Source organism: Triturus cristatus, chromosome 5_2 (genome assembly GCF_964204655.1).
Source record: "Triturus cristatus chromosome 5_2, aTriCri1.1, whole genome shotgun sequence".
Lineage (NCBI taxonomy): Eukaryota > Metazoa > Chordata > Amphibia > Caudata > Salamandridae > Triturus > Triturus cristatus.
Genome location: NC_140588.1, coordinates 74008195 through 74026262, shown reverse-complemented (window position 1 = coordinate 74026262; position 18068 = coordinate 74008195). Strand labels below are relative to the sequence as shown.

The 18068-nt window shown below is 40.1% G+C and overlaps 1 protein-coding gene across 4 annotated transcripts in view; it reads right to left on the bottom strand.

Annotated features, from left to right (window-relative positions):
- LOC146822680 (molybdenum cofactor sulfurase-like) overlaps window positions 1-18068 on the bottom strand; it is a 496467-nt gene that overhangs the window by 200645 nt on the left and 277754 nt on the right. For all 4 annotated transcript variants that reach the window (XM_085606870.1, XM_085606869.1, XM_085606868.1 and 1 more), the window contains one exon: window positions 16337-16413. In XM_085606870.1, coding sequence (XP_085462996.1) covers window positions 16337-16413 — 77 coding nt within the window. The remainder of the gene's footprint in view (window positions 1-16336; window positions 16414-18068) is intronic.

Here is an 18068-nt window from a genome sequence, read left to right as displayed (position 1 = left end):
ACAGAGAATATGTGGCTAATGCTCACCTGAGGACTAAGAATCGATTTTTTATATATATATATCCTTGTATCGCACACGGTGAAGTCAATCAAAATATCACTGCGTCAGGGCAATATATTCTGCAATAAATAACGCAAATTAACTCTCATCTATGGTATACTATATATTCATAGTCAGTAAGATGACTGATGGCCGACACGTACCTTACGATGTTCCTGCACAGGGCAGACAAGTACCGTCAAGGCGATCAACAATTTCTACAAATAAACGTATTAAGACTTCATTAGTGGCATAGTGAACAGAGAAATTAATTAGCCACCTATTCATTAAATTAAATGCACTTTAAAAGTCTGAGCACAATTCTAAGATAACATCCTTAGACTGGTATCAGCACTAAATGGTAACTCACAAAATGATGACAGTATCCTATGCGGGCTGATGTATATGTCTATAGTGCCCCTTGAACATAAATTCAGTAACGCCCTAATCAACGATATTATCAATGCTTGCAAAATCATAATTAATGGCATACTTAAGGTACCAATACGCAACCAAAGTATTCGAGTTTGCGTAGCCTCTACACTGAGAAGCTCTGAAATTGACTAAACCGAAACAACACAGCCCGATATTACTCGGGCTGTGTTGTTTCGGTTTAGTCAATTTCAGAGCTTCTCAGTGTAGAGGCTACGCAAACTCGAATACTTTGGTTGCGTATTGGTACCTTAAGTATGCCATTAATTATGATTTTGCAAGCATTGATAATATCGTTGATTAGGGCGTTACTGAATTTATGTTCAAGGGGCACTATAGACATATACATCAGCCCGCATAGGATACTGTCATCATTTTGTGAGTTACCATTTAGTGCTGATACCAGTCTAAGGATGTTATCTTAGAATTGTGCTCAGACTTTTAAAGTGCATTTAATTTAATGAATAGGTGGCTAATTAATTTCTCTGTTCACTATGCCACTAATGAAGTCTTAATACGTTTATTTGTAGAAATTGTTGATCGCCTTGACGGTACTTGTCTGCCCTGTGCAGGAACATCGTAAGGTACGTGTCGGCCATCAGTCATCTTACTGACTATGAATATATAGTATACCATAGATGAGAGTTAATTTGCGTTATTTATTGCAGAATATATTGCCCTGACGCAGTGATATTTTGATTGACTTCACCGTGTGCGACACAAGGATATATATATATAAAAAATCGATTCTTAGTCCTCAGGTGAGCATTAGCCACATATTCTCTGTAGAATAACTACTAAGACACACACATAGCTTTTAGTTTTTGATTATATGTTTTGTAATTACAGACTGACCGGTTGTTGTTGTCCTGATGAAGACCCGTCATTGATGCGTATAAATCTACACGTAATCTCAGGGTCGAAACGTCGACGTTATCTATCTGATTGATCCATGCAATTCCACCGTTTAAATATCGAATAATACATATTGTGGTGCTATATGCTACTAATCTCGGATCATCATTCTTTTAAAGTATTTTTGTCCAAGTATATGTTCATGATGTCAATTTTATGTTGATTGCTTATGTTATTGTGCACTATTGATCACTAAATGTGTTGTGATTTTATGTATTGTCTTTTGGTCAGTTCTATATTGCAATAACAATCATGCACATTTAAATATATTGAGAATGAAAATCACTTTGCGTTGGTTAGAGTAATGTTTGTTATGTGTGTGTGTTTTCTTGTGATTAGGTACACCTTTTTGTAATAATCTTTTGAACACATTCAGTGTCCTTTAAATCAAGTTCACTCCCAACAGAACCAACTATTCTTTTCCAGGATACTACATTACATGGAAAGACTGCAAGAACAAGAAGGGAGGAGGGCTAGTGATCATTGTTAATGACAAACTTATTCGCTTTACCAAACCTGCACATATTTCAGATTGTGATAGCATGATCTTTGCAATTAGTGTCTCCCCCACAGCAATGTTCTCTGGGTTATTGTTGTAAAGACCCCCCGCCCAAGAGGTACATTTCTTAATTTTCTCCCTGAAGTAGCTGCATACATGGCTAGCACTAGAGAAAACTTCTCCATTTTAGGAGATTTTAATCTCCACCCGGAGGAGTCAATGAACACTCAGGCCTCAGGCCATTAACAGGATTTGAAGGCCATTCAATTACTACAAAAGGTGTCAAGACACACACATGAGAAGGGCCACTTACTCAATCGAGTCTTCACTTTGGGCAAATGCTAAAGGTTCTGGAACATCTCCCTATTACTTGGTCAGATCATTTCTTGATCCCGCTAACTTTGGACTTCTGGCAGTCATTTTTAAGTGCTAAACAAGTCAGTTGGTAAAATTGAGTCTGGTCAAAACTGTCAACGGATGCCTGGAAACATGCATTTAAGTCCTTTAGGCTATTTCTTGAATCTGACTCGACCCTAGCAAATGATAAGATCTCCCATTGGCTAGAGTCCTCGCTTGATTCAGTGATCCTGAACAAAAACTCTCATTAGAAGAGCTACAGATAAATCTGCACCTTGATATACTCCCCACCCTCGAAAACTCAAGCAAGTGTTTAAAAATGCCGAAAGGATCTGGAGACAAGAATATGGGGAGATATCTAAACACAAATATCGGGACAGCATCAGATTTTATCCTGCCAAAATTAAAAAAGCTCAGGCTGTGTCCTTTGGGGAGAAACTTACTGAAGCCTCAAAGTCCCCATGTGAAATGTTTTACAACATTAAAATCCTTCTAGAGCCTGCCTCGAACGGCCCATCTTCGGAAGCCTCTCCTGCACTGTATAATGACTGACAATTTTATTTTCAGAGAATTCATACCATCCATGACACGTTTCAATAAGTCCCTCACTCCGACACTGGTAACTCCAGGAGAAATGTGACAGTCACCAACCTATCCAAGCTGACTGCTTTTCTGCCTTGACATTTTTGGACAGACTTTCTGATATTTTAGGCAAAATTAAATCAGGCTCTCTTAAGAAGCCAGATTCCCCATGCATTCTAGCCAGAGTAGCAGAGGTGATTCTCCCCTCCCTGTTTGAATGGGCTAATCTCTCCTTTACCACAGGTTTGGTCCCAATAGCGTGGAAAAATGCCACTGTGAAAGCACTTCTAAAAAAGCCAAATCTTGATCCTCGTGAACTAGGGAATTCTCATCCTATTTCTCTCCTTCCCTGAATAGGTAAAATTCTTGAAAGACATGTCAACCTTCAGGTATCAGTATTTTTAGGGAAACATGATATTTTGCATGCTACCCAGACTGGATTTTGTCCCTATCACAGCACAGTGACTGCTCTCTTGGCGGTGGTAGAAGAAGCCAAAACGCTTTTAGATCAGGGAGGTTCAGCAGCAATCATCCTCTTAGATCTCATCTCAGCTTTCGACACCGCAAGTTATAACATTCTCATGGATAGAATACAGTTATGGAATTACCTGTACTGCCTTGGCTTGGGACCTTTTAAAATTTTGAGGAGGACTGTACATCAGCCATTCTCCCCCTTAAATGTGGAATGCCGCAGGGCTCCTCATTGAGCCCTACTCTTTTCAATGTATATTTGAAACCTCTGGCTGATATTTTCCGCCCCTTTGAGAACTCAATAATACCATATGCGTGCCATACTCAACTGGTCTTTTTACTTATTCCGAGTCATGGTCCTACATCGCCCTCACTAGGCCCCTGCCTAGAGATAGTTGCCAAGTGGATGGAAAGCTCATGTCTCAAACCAAACAGAGACTACAACAGAGCTTTTGATCCTGGGCAACAATCGCAATTAATTTTTGACTTAGGTTGGTAAAGCTGCTTAGGTCCTCCTCTGGCCCCAAAATCAGCTATAAAAATTTCAGGAATGTGGTTGGACACAACCCTAACTTTGGACTCTCAAGCTGTGAAATTAGCTGTCAGTTGTTATGGCATGTTGAGGATGTTCTGCAAAATTCTCCCCTTCTTCCCCTAATCTCAAAAAGGTTGGTGGTCCAGGTGCTCATTCTCTGATGCCTGTTCTCTGGCAACTCACTGTATCTGGGAGCACCCAAAGCCACATTAAAGAAATTACAGTTATTCTAAAACTCTGGTGCTTGGATTTTGTACAATATATCAAGACATCAATCAGCCCAGCAAGCCGTTTGCCTCCTTCGTTGGCTCCCTGTGGCTGCGTGGATTATATTTAAATCACTGAGTATTTCCCATAGGGCTTTTTGTGACAAAAGGCCTGTGATTGCTCACTCTCTGTTATCCTTTTACATACCAGGAAGATTATTGTGCTATTCGAATGCCTTTCTTGCAAAGACCCCTGTTATAAAGAGAGCAAAATATGGAAGGCCATCATTCTCCTACAACGCAGCTAAACTGTGGAATTGCCTCGCCTTCTATCTTCGATCTCTCAGAAAGGAATTCCTTTTCAGAAAGCATTAAAAACATGGCTTTACCAAAAGGAGTCTATGTAATTTCCTTTTAATATTCTGTGGCATTTTATCAGTGCTGGGAGTCCTCAATGTATCTATGTGCTATATAAGCTCCTATAGAATAGACTAAAATAGAATAGAAGTCAGGAATATCGCACATGGAGACCACAACTGCACTATACTTTTGAAGTCCCATGCACATGTCTACATTTCTGTGTCATCACACTGGTCTACTACGAGTGTTAAGTCATTGACATACAGCAGCGATGTCATTACGCAATCCTGGGGTCACATTTACAAATCCCCACTTTTCATCTTCCCTTTCAAATTCTAGAAGTGCTTAGACTTTGACGTACAGACAAGTCATCGAGCTTTCCTTTCTGTGCACTGACGCAATGTCAAGCACCTTCCTAAAATGCAGTGAGTGTTCTCACTCTAAATTGACTCTTCTTTCGTTTTCCTCAGTTGAATCTATGTGCCGGCCGCACTGGAAGGTATGCAGACATAATATCGATGTCTAAATATCGATATACCATTATATCGATGTTTAAATATCGATATGAGAGAATATCGACATGCAGGTAAGAAATATCGTTTTAATTAATATCGTTGTTAATAATATCTATTTTTTTGTGTGTGTTTTGTATGTTAGTATATGTGTTAAAAGTATAGCTAATTTTTGTAAAGTATGTTTGAATTTTTTACAAGTAATTAATTTTATGTTAATTAATTTTTGGGTATTTTAGTTCCGGAGCGGGTTGTGGGTTTAAAGGAGAATAGGGTGGGAAGTAATTTAATTATGATATACTTACTAATAATTTTTTAGAAGTTATTACATTTTTTTAAAACATAAATATTGCGTTTTAGTTCCGTTCCGGGCTGTGGGTTTATAGGGGAATAGGGTGGGAAGTAATTTAATTTAAATTAATCAATTAATAATGTTATTAAATAATATTTTTGCATTTAATAATTTATATTGTTAATTGTGTTCATTAATGTGTTATTAATGAATCATTAAGTGGTTATTAATAATTAATAATTAATTGGTAAATATGTTAATTGTGTAATTTTTGAGGAGCAGGTTGTGGTTTTATAGGGGAGTAGGGTGGGAAGTAATTTAACTATAATTAATTAATAATTGTATTAATTATTATTTACGTAATTAATATTGTATATTGTTAATTGTGTTAACAAATTATATTAATTAGTTATTAATCGGATATTAATTATTAATAAATAATTAGTAAATATGTTAATTGTGTACTTTTTTATGAGTTGGTTCTGGGTTGATAAGGGAGTAGGGTGGGAAGAAATTTAATTTTAGCAAAAGTTGTATTAATTTTTTATATACTATATTTATTTAAAGTTATGTTATACTGTTAATTGTGTGAACTAATGTATTTTTTAAATAATTATGTTAATTGTTTAATATTTTACAATATTGGTGGTGATGTTTGTAGGGAACTATAGTGGGAGGTAAATAATTTTGAAAAAAATAATTATTTGTTAATTAATGTTAATTATTTTGCAGGAGTGGGAATACTAAATTATTCCCCTCCGCTATCCAACACTTTCCCTACTGTTACACTTGCTGGAGTGGGAATAGTAAATTATTCCTACCCGCTATCCAACACTTTCCCTACTGTTGTGCTCGCTGGAGTGGGAATAGTAATTTTTACATACCCGCTATCCAACACTTTCCCTAATTTTGCACTCACTGGAGTGGGTATAGTAAATATAATCCTCCGCTATCCAACACTTTCTCTACTGTTACACTCGCTGGAGTGGGAATAGTAATTTTTACCCACCCGCTATCCAACACTTTCCCTACTGTTGCACTCCCTGGAGTGGGAATAGTGATTTTTACATACCCGCTATCCAACACTTTCCTTACTGGTGCACTCGCTGCAGTGGGAATAGTAATTTTTACCCAATCGCTATCCAACACTTTCCCTACTGTTGCACTCACTGGAGTGGGAATTGTAATTGTTACCCACCTGCTATCCAACACTTTCCCTACTGTTGCACTCACTGGAGTGGGAATAGTAATTTTTAACCACCCACTATCCAACACATTTCCTACTGTTGCACTCACTGGAGTGGGAATAGTAATTTTTACATACCCGCTATCCAACACTTCCCCTACTGTTGCACTCTCTGGAGTGGGAATAGTAATTTTTACATACCGGCTATCCAACACTTTCCCTACTGTTGCACTCACTGGAGTGGGAATAGTAAATTATTCCCCTCCACTATCCAACACTTTCCCTGCTGTTGCATTTGCTGTAGTGGGAATAGTAAATTATTCCCCTCCGCTATCCAACACTTTCCCTACTGTTGTATTTTCTGCAGCTGGAATAGTAATTTTATCTCCTACACTATGCAACATTTCCCTACTTTTATAGTTAATGTAGTGTAAAATATATTTTTTTAAACAAATATTAATTTTAATATTTGAATTTATTATATATATATATATTGTATTTTTATATTTATATTACAGGTTTATGTCTGTATATATATATATATATATATTCACTGAAAAAACCATAGGTTTCACACATGTTATAGTTAGCTGGACATTTAACTGATAAAAAACCAATGAAATTCCCCCGTTATAGTTACTGCAGGCAACTATAACTCACGCGACCGCAATCCTCTGCTGATGCTAATACTGTATTTAGACACTTATTTGCCCATGTCTTCTTCCATTAAATTTTAGCTTTACATATATTACAAATATTTTTTTTTCATAAAGACACATATGTCATCAGCAGAAGATTGCGGTCGCGTGAGTTATAGTTGCTTGCAGTAACTATAACGGGGGAATTTCATTGGTTTTTTATCAGTAAAATGTCCAGCTAACTATAACATGTGTGAAACCTATGGTTTTTTCAGTGAATTTGCAAGGTTTTTTAAATGCTAAGTTACTTTACACCATTCGTGGCGTGCGCGCCCAGTTAACGCAGTTTGTTCCGTGCGCGCACGGTGCGCTTCGCGCACCGCGCGCCCACTTTACGCAGTTAGTGCCGTGCACGCACAGTGGTCACGCGGTGCGCTGCGCGCACCGCGTGCCCACGTTAAGCGGGATGGGCCATGTACGCACGATGCGCTTCGCGCACCGTGCGCACATGGGGGACATATTTTTCGCATCTTTGTGAAATGTATTATTTGTTAACTTGTTGAAATAAATATGCCATGCACAAATGGTGTCCTTCGGGCACCATTTGCACACGGGGAGGGGAGAATGTGGATAATTTTTTTTTTTTAAATTGTTACCATACGCGTACGGTAAGCGTAATCGGCGATTTTCCGAAAAAAATAAAAAAAAAAATTTTTGGGCTTGGGGGTTGTTTGGGGACCCCTGTATCAATGCTGGGTGGTTAGGATCTCATGAAACTGCGTCTTTACACATTTTTGGGGTTCGTTTTTGCTGCCCAACTCAGGAAGCGAGAGAGAAAATGGCGGCCGCCGCTTCCTGGTTTCGACCGATTCGAATGTTTACTAAGATCTAAGAGCCAATCAGAATCGCGCTCGCGCACGCCACTGTACGCGTACGGTAAGCGTACCGTAAGCGCACCGTAAGCTGGCTCAGATATATATATTGATTTAAAGGCTATTTTCTCAGAATCTACTGAACAGATTTACACCAAACCTACAAAAGGCACTTCCTTGACCTGGGGACTACCTCTCTGCCAAATTTCATTAAATTGTGTTCAGCCGTTCGGGCTGTAGCCCTGTCTAAAGGCCCTATGGAAAAATGCATGGGAAAAACGCGTTTTGGGACTCCCCTTTTATCTCAGCCCCCGCTTGACGAATCCCCCCGAGACTTTCAGGGTAGGAGCGGAGCGTAGCGCCCCACCTATTTTGAAACATTCGCGAGGATTCGTCGACCGGCGCCAAAGTTATTCAAAATAGAATGTTGCGGATTTCTTATGGAAACGTGGTCCTAACTATAACTACCTACTGGCGACCGCCAGTAGGTAATATATATATATATATATATATATGTATTTATAACTTTTCTTATGTTTCTAACATTTTATTATTAAATACAATAATTATTTATTAATATTATTAAGTTTATATATATATATCTAGATATATATTACTTCTTTTCCAATTCGGTGTATTAGGTTCGCCGAACAAAGTAGGACACAGACCCAGAGTAAGTGCTCAAATATCGTTTACTCCTTTCTTCGCCAGATATAAATATGTATGTTTAATTTTTTTAATATTACATTTATCATTTATCAGTGTTCAACCTTTTAAAAATAATTCTATGTTTTTATTAATTATATTTTTAATTTTATTATTTTTATATCATTTTTAAGACCTTTAAAAAAACAATTTTTTAAACAACGATATTTTGGTTTCGATATTTTTGTACTGTCGATATTCTTTCCATCGATATTGTAGACTCGATATTCCTGTAGCTCGATATTCTGACTGTCGATATTCTGTCAGTGATCCACTTTGGAGAGCTTCTGTGCAGTGAGTTAACAAACCACTGCCATGAATTAACCCAACTGCATCTGAATTGTACTGAACACCTATGCTACATTTCCCCTGTATGGACGGTTGGCATTTCTAGGTTATCTTCCAAAATCTTTTGTGGAAGAAATCCCTTTTACACTTTCTGCATGCTGAGTAGTGACACTGGGTTTTCGGTTGTGTGGGTTGGGTCACACTGTCTGCTGACGAATCCAGCTTAAATACGAGTGATCACTCACTAAATATGCCATATCATGGCCTTTTCAAGTATGATGCACAAGTAATGCCAAGTTGGTTTATTTGTTTATTTTATTTAGGCTACCTAAAGAGTGTGACTTTTCAACAAAATATTCAACAGGTTAAAAGAGACTAAACAGGCAGAGCTGAATCTGTCCTCGTGAAGATGGAAATTGCCAAGTTTTCAAAGGCTTCCTAAATTTCAATAAGGAGTTTTGTGACCTTAATGAGACAGGTAAGACATTCCAATGTTTCACAATGCTACGGAGAAAGCTCTGCCCCAAATGGCTGTGTTTTGAATCTTTGAAATAAACACTCACAGGGCAATGGCAGAGCCAGCAAGCAAGTGGGTCTGTAAAGTGGGAATCACTGAGATAGTGGAGTTTTTGGATTGAAAAATTGTAATTGTAATTGTAACTGGGTTTTGTATCGCGCCAACTCACCGACAGGTCTCAAAGCGCTACTGACCAAGTACAGAACAAAGATGGAATAAGAGTATATGGGTATCAGGTCTAGCCACCGACTATTGAAGCGGGAATGCGTTTTTAAAGAGTAAGGTCTTCAAGGACTTCCTAAAGTGGAGAAGGTTGGGCTCTCTACGAAGCACCTCCGGTAGCTTATTCCAAATGATAGGAGCCTGCACTGAAAAAGATCTGCCTCCTTTTGTCGTTAACTTGAAACGTGGTCGAGACAGCAAAAAAGATCCGGACGATCGCAAGGCACGTTTAGGTTCGTGTATTTCGAGCCTTTCCTTTATATAGGCTGGCGCCTGTCCGTGGATTGCTTTGTGGCAGATACACATACTCTTAAACTCCACTCTCTGCACCACGGGCAACCAATGTAGCCCGCGGAGCAGAGGGGAAGCATGAGTCCTCCTCGGCACTCCAAAAATCAGACGTGCTGCGTCATTCAGAATAACCTGAAGACGGTTGATGGAGTTCTTTGGAAGGCCGAGATACAGCGCATTGCCATAGTCTATTCTAGACACTATTGTGGCTGAAACAATGGTTCGCAGCATATTCCTCGAGAGCAAGGGGGCGAGTTTACGTAGTTGCCTGATCAGATTGGTACAGGAGCCAACTACAGCGGATACTTGATTAGCCATCGAGAGTTCCTGATCAATTTTCATCCCAAGACTCTTGACATTGGGGCATGGTTTTGGAGTAGGTCCTAGTTCTTGTGGCCAGAACAAGTCGCTCCAGGGGGAAGCAGAGGTTGAAATGACGAGGACTTCCGTTTTGTCTGGATTGATTTTCAGCAAATTGGATGACATCCAATTCACTGTAAATCGTAGGATGTCTTGGGCCGTTGATTGTGCCGATGATGTATTATCGATACTCAGCAACAACTGAGTGTCGTCGGCATAGTTGAAAACTTTACACTTCATGTTTGCCAGGGACTCTATCAATGGTTGTAAATAAAGATTAAATAGGAGCGGCGAGAGCGCTGACCCCTGCGGGACCCCACAGACTAACATGCCCACATCTGAGACCTGGTCTGCCAACTGGATCTTCTGCGTCCTTCTTGTTAAGAAGGCTGTTAGCCATTTAAGAGCTTGCTCTCCTATCCCAAACCTAGCCAATCTGTCCAAGAGCAGTGCATGGCTGACAGTATCAAACGCCGCTGAAAGATCTAATAATATCAGGGCGCTTGGCTTTTTACTGTCAGCCATGCATCTAAGCTCGTCCAGTACCGACAGCATTACTAGTTCTGTGCTGTGGTGGGCACGAAAACCAGCTTGCCGCTCCTGGAGAAGATGGTGAGATTCCAGGAGGGCTGACAAAGATTTTAGTACATGCTGTTCTAGTACTTTTGACAGTAGTGGCAGCTGGGAGATTGGCCTGTAGTTCTTCAGGCTAGTTGGATCAGCTCCAGGCTTTTTTATCAAGGGTCTGACGCATGCCTCTTTAAAGGTAGATGGTAATGATCCAGTGGCTAGTGAGGTGTTTAAAAGGTCTAAGATCTGGTCTTCTAGAAGCGGTATTGCCATCCGAAGGATGTCAGGCGGGCAGGGGTCAGCGGGGGAACCAGATTTGATGGATGCTACGAGTTTTCTCAGAGTAGTAGAATCAATGTAGGGAAAGCTGGTAAAAATTGGAGTTAGAGAGTCTGGGAGGGGCAGTTGTTCGATATAAGGGACTGGATTATCCTTCTTGATATCAGACAGGATGGTCGCTACTTTTCCAAGGAAGTATCCTTGAAAGGTATCGCAATCAATCAGGATATCTGCCTTTTCCTCCTTCTTACTCAGCTCTTTCAGAATTTGAAAAGTCTCTCTCTGAATATTGGTAGCGTTGTTAATACGCCTCTCATAGTAATCTTTCTTGGCTGAAGTAATAAGCTTCTTATATACTTGAAACGATGTTCGATATGATTCCCTATCGGTCTCCTTTTTAGATTTCCTCCAGCATCTTTCGAGATAGCGAAGCTTTCTTTTTTGTTCGCGTAGACCTTCGGTGAACCAGGGGGCTCCTTTCTCTACACCTTTTATTTTTTGTGTCTTTTCAGGAGCTAACTCATTGATTGATTGCCTAATGATGGTTGTTATCCTATTGTACTTAGAGTCTAGATCAGTACTGTCAGAGGGGTTTATAAAATTCTGTATGTACTTGGGCATGGTTTTAGCTAGGGTCTCAGAATTCACTTTTTTCCATTGGCGCACTTTTTTAGTTTTTAACGGTAGTTTGACCTGGCAGATATCTTGCGATAAGTCATATGAGATAAGATGATGGTCTGACCAAAAACAAGGTAAGATACTTGTGATGACCGCTTTTGGTGTCGAAGACCAAATGAGATCTAAAATATGGCCTTTTATGTGGGTTGGAACTTCCACAAGTTGTGTCAGTCCGAGGGCGGTCATGATGGTCTGTAATTTCTGGACTGACGGATCTTGATTGCTTTTATACCAGTGGACATTAAAATCGCCAGTTACCAGGATATTTTTATAACGTGTGCATAGGTCTGATATAATTGGATAAAAGAGATCATTGAACATGGAAGTACTTTGGGGTGGGCAATATACTGTTAGAATAATAAGACAGGAATTGTTCATGGCAATTTTTATCCCCAGTAAGTCAACAGTATTTATGGTCTCAGATAAGATCTTTGTTACCATATATTGCCTTTTGAAGATCGTAGCTACACCCCCACCTCGAGCCCCCTCTGGTCGATTATGCCAGACCATATCATACCCACTGGGAAGGGCGGCGATGATATCCGGGGAAGAGGCATCACTCAACCAGGTTTCGGTGAGTGTCAGGATATCAATAGTCTCCTCCTGTAGAAGGGTGAAGATCTCTAAATGGTGTTTCTGCAGTGACCTGGTGTTAAGGGTAGCCAGCTTCAAAGGGGTTGAGCGGCTTAAGTTCTTACAGCTAGAGATGTGCAAGATGTTGTGTTCCTTGAGTGTAGCACATACAATCGGGGATAAGGTGTACCTGTCAGAATTCAGTCCTAAGAGATCCGCTGAGGTATAACAGGTGCGTGTGCCAGAGTCCCTGAGCCCTGAGCCCGGTCGCGCGCGGACGGGAGCAGACGGGCAGGACTCTGGCACGACTCCGGCGCAGGTCCGGCGCGTCCGCTGGTCGGGTCCGCTGCGCGGAGCCATCACTGTCCGTTTTTATAGCGCTGACGATGGCCTCACTCACCCAGCCCGACCCAAGATGGCCGCCAAACCCGGCGCCCAGCGCTCTCGGCGTCAATACTCAGCCGAGAGCGGGACTGGAGCTGCAGGGAAGGGGTAGGAGTGAATTCTAGGCGCTACTAAGCGCTGGGAGGTCACAGCACACCAAATAAAAACAAGGTGTGAAATTCACGAACAAAATGCCAAACTGTTAAAAAACACGAATTTATAAACAAGAAAAGACAGGAGACCTCCCGGCTTCCGCCTCAGGAGGGAAAGGTGCGTACAGTGTCAGAGTTACTCGTTACCAACACCTGGCGCCTTTTATAGCGCTGACGATGGCCTCACTCACCCAGCCCGACCCAAGATGGCCGCCAAACCCGGCGCCCAGCGCTCTCGGCGTCAATACTCAGCCGAGAGCGGGACTGGAGCTGCAGGGAAGGGGTAGGAGTGAATTCTAGGCGCTACTAAGCGCTGGGAGGTCACAGCACACCAAATAAAAACAAGGTGTGAAATTCACGAACAAAATGCCAAACTGTTAAAAAACACGAATTTATAAACAAGAAAAGACAGGAGACCTCCCGGCTTCCGCCTCAGGAGGGAAAGGCCTTATTGATCCAACAGACAGTTTTAAACAACATTTGCTGTTTTGCCAGAAGCTGGAATTTGGAGAGGGAATTAGATTTCTTAGGATTCAGCAATCTTACTGTTGAACTTTGTATCAGCTTTAGCGTATGCAATGCATTTGCAGATTCTTCAGGGGAGATGGCATTGTATTGGTCTAATTGTGCCATGTTGAAAGCATTAGGTATTTGAATAGTATGCAAAAAGCAGAACAGGTGTATAATTTCCTTGAGCACACCAAGTCGAAAAATACAGACAATAACAACTGCCTTGGTTTGAATGGAAACTGACAACTGTAAACCACATTTCACTCCTAAATTTGTGACACAAGTTTCTCTTCAAGGCAAGGTGACCAGAAAGCGATCAGATAAAGCTTCAGCATTTTTAACTGGACTCCTGGAGATCTTGAAAATAATCTGTATATCTCCAGTGTTCATAAATATTAAAAAGTTAAATGATTAGTTGAGGGCTGTACATGTTGAAAAAAATTTGGAGCTAGCACTGACTCTTCAGGACGCCTCAAGCTAAAGATCATGGCTCCAATGGAAATAGGGATAATGAAACCTGACCACCCTAGTGGATAAGAAGCTCTAAAATCAGCTGTGTGCCAGGTCCATAATGCCAGAGACCTTCAAGCACCTTTACAGCAGTTGATGGTTCACTATGTAGAAAGCCGCAGGAAAGATCTAACAAGATCAAAGTGGCTGGCACTTAAGCGACCGCAAAGAGCTTATCAAATACAGCAGACATGACTGTCTCAGTAATACATAAGGCTCCAATGCTGGTCTGCATAGGATGCAGGGAAATATGCTGCAAGCCAAGTTGGAAAGTTGATTGAAGACAGCACATAAGAGAGGTTTAAGCAGGTAAGAGACCTGAGAGATTAGTCTGTAATTATCATTTTTTTCAGGATCTACAGACGTCTTTTTCAAAAGCGGTACAATACATGCACATTTTAGTTCATCAGGGATCAACCCAGACTTTAACAAGCCATTCATAATGGCTTCAGTACATCTGTGATTCTTCAATGAAAGGTCTTTATGTTACTTAGCTGGTAGAACATCCGCTGAGGAGCCGAAAGGCGTAGTTCTTTTAACGTATGAGTGAGAATCATCATCATTAAGTGGAATAAAATAGGTTATTGGCTGAATGGTAGCTGCAAACGCAAAGCGTGCCTCCTCATCTGAAAGTGGAGGAAAGGAAATTGTATGGCTTCCTAGGTGCAGTCTAATAGAATTATTATTATTCTCAATTGGGTTATCAGATGGTCGGCCAACTAATTGCATATGTCGGCTGATCATGAATATAGGTTTATAAACAGAAGACATTTTAGTTTGTTGGTAGCGGCAAAATTAGTTGCTGCCATATTCCGAGATGAATATATTTTCTGGCCAAAGTATAGTTTTGGGATTCCTGAGTGCTTTCTTGTAATTATGATTATATATTTTCCACTAATACTTGGTTTCAGCAGAGACTCTCAAAGTGTGGATAAATGGATGGAGTGATTAGTTATGCAATAAATAAAACTTTTACTGATTTAATTTCGAGACAGATTTTCTGCCTATCATTATAGAGGAAAAATATGATTGAGGGAGGAAATTCTCCCATGCACATTGCATTTGGTATTTGTTGACATGGAAATTCCGCCAATATGGTGCAGATTAATTGTGATCAAATGTATGGACAAGGAGTAGGTGAGATGATGTTCCTGTGTGGGCCCACACACAAAAATGAGAACACACTCACAATTTCTCAAGCTTCTGATGACTCAATGATATTTCTAAATAACTTCCCAAGCTAAATACGATCTTATTAATGGAAGAAGCAACTATATTTTGAAGATGGAGATGGAGATGGGGAAGGAACAAAATTGATGGAGGAAGAGGTGAACAGATTTCTTAGTTGGGAGAAATATTTTTCAAAATGCCAAAATATAAAAAAAATAGTTAGCAAGTTCATTCTTGAATTTTAAATAAGTACCACCTACTTTTGTAAATGCAGAAATAAGTATTTGTGGTAAGCGGGTAGGCTGCAACAGCCCCAGATCCCAAGAATACATCAGTAGGAGGTGGACGCACCTGCTTGGGAAGCTATGGACCTGATGCATGAATTTTATGTTCACAAAATGTGGTTACTAATTGTGAACTGAGGTTTTGCAAATTGAAAATAATTTTGTGGACTGATCTCTATCTATGCTGATAGGTTGGGTCACAAACATCTTAAACATGGTGTGTCACAAGCTCACCTACCTTATCAATATTCATGAGGTAAGTTACAATTATTTTTTATGTTTTTTTGAGAGTTGTCAGTGGTTCCCTAGACACAGGCTACTCCCAACAGCTTTGCTTTTATATTCACAAAGAGGAAGAAGTACTAAAAGAACTACAACATCTTTGTACATGAAGCCCTGTGTTCATTCATGAACTTATGGCAAACTGATTTAGCAGGAGAAAGCTCTGTGTTGTGGTAGTAAAGATCCATCAGAATTCTGACCTGTAAGATTTGGACCATGCCAGCAGGTCATTATATTAATCTGTGTACTGTTGCACTGGATTTACATAACCCAATTGATTTATTATTGCTGACTCGTTGCAAAAGTTTGATGCTTGCATGTACATTTGCATACATATGAACCTTGCCTAAGAACATGGCGGAGCTTTACAGCAGAACCTGCCCTGAGGGCATTGAAGAACTGTACAACAGAACCAGACTATATTACATATTTTTAGGCCAGGATTTGAACCTCATCGCCCCATGTTCCAAATTCAGCAACTCTAGCCACTAGGTCACATCTCCCCCCCTCCTTTACACAACCCCCACATATAATGACTGGATCTTTATCTGGGGCATAACACTCAGAGTATATATTTTCTTACCAAGTAGATGCGTGCATAAGAGTGAAAATTACAAAACAGTGGCAAAACATGTACTGCATCGTTGCTGTCTTTTCACACTGACCTGTCAGCCTCTCCAGCACATCAAATCCATGTCCTAGGGCTACTATGTCTAGGAAGGAAACCGTCCCATCTTCAAACCTAGCAAAACAAAACAAAGACAATATATATTGCAAATGGCATGAAAAGGAAATGCTTGAAGTCTAAGTGTGAACCATCCCAGGACAATAATTTTCCTTGTCAGAGCCCCTAATCCTTAAATTTACTATAATACTTTGACTAAGGACCAGTAATTTGCTTTGGAACAAACCCTTCTTGGACTGGTGACAAAGCAAGCTATCATTTTGCTCAGACCCAGAACCTTTCATGTGCTCTTGTAAAACTGTATGATTTGCTCAGTGCCAACTTTTGGCCTTGCCACAAGGACCTGCATTTCTACATGATTCTTTCTACTTATCCCAGGACCCACTTTAATTTACTGGCACTGAAGGCTACTCATTTATCTGGTCTCACCTTCTGGGTAATGGTGGAATGTGTGCAAATGTCAAAGTCTGCAGGGTTGCAACCTGCATGCAAGGGATCCTCAGTCTATACAGTTCTGAGGGTGCAGCAAACAAATGTCTTATGGACACTAACACGATCTGCTGTTGCAGAGAAATAATATTCATAGATACTTGTAAAGGTCCTCTTTTATTAGAACATTTAATGAGTTTGTATTCAAAACGGTCTTTGAAACAACATTTATTTGAACAATTGTGTCAAAAATGAATAATTAGACTCAATGTTTATAAATATTATAATTCTTCTAGGGATATGGTTAGGTCCATGATCAGTCATCAATCGGAGAAAGAAAGTGTCTCCATCTTTGCACTGTGTATGAAATGATTCTCAAAATATATTTGCACATCTATATTAATCAGGAGTGGAGTGATAACATCCTTATAAACTGTGCCATTTCTGTGCGTGGAAAGGTGGCAGTAAAACAAGTGGCATCATGATATTCCTGGTGTTGGATCTGACATCCTTGGCATGGTTTTCCCCCAATGTTTTGCCTTCAATCATCTTGTTTTTCCTGACTGCGTTTTTGCTGGCTTTAGGACGCTGCGAACTTTAGCACTTCTAACCAGTGTTTAAGTGCTTGTGCTCTGTCCCTAAACATGGTAATGTTGACTTCCACCCAATTGGCATATTAATTTTACTTGAAATGTAAACTGGTACTACAGGTACCCAGGGCCTAGAAATTAGGAGATACTTGTGTGCCTGCAGCACTAATTGTGCCACCCACATAAGTAGCCTTTTAAACCTATATAAGGCCTGCCATTACAGCCTATGTGTGCAGTGTAAAACTGCCATCTCGACCTGGCAAAATAAACCTTATGCAAGGCCTAGACCTTCCGTTTTAATACATATAAGTCACCTCTAGGGTACGTCCTACACAGCCCAGAGGGCAGGATGCAGCGTATGTAACATGCTGGGCATGTACTTAACTTTTCCATGTCCTTGAAGTGAAAAAATCTTAAATTATTTTTTTCACTACTCCAATGCCGGCCAATGCCGGCCTCTCCCATATTATAACATTGGGATACCTTATTACATTTAATAAGTGATAACTTTCCAGTGGGAGCAACTTGGAATGTTGAGTTTGCTGTCTAAAGCATTGTAATTAAAAACGCTTTTTGTTGGCAAAGTCGGATTTTAAGTCACAATTCAGACAAAGCCACTTTTAGAAAGTTGAGGAAAGGACAAGGGAACCCAACTCACTAAGGAACCTGGGTAGGTAAATTATTATCAAAAAC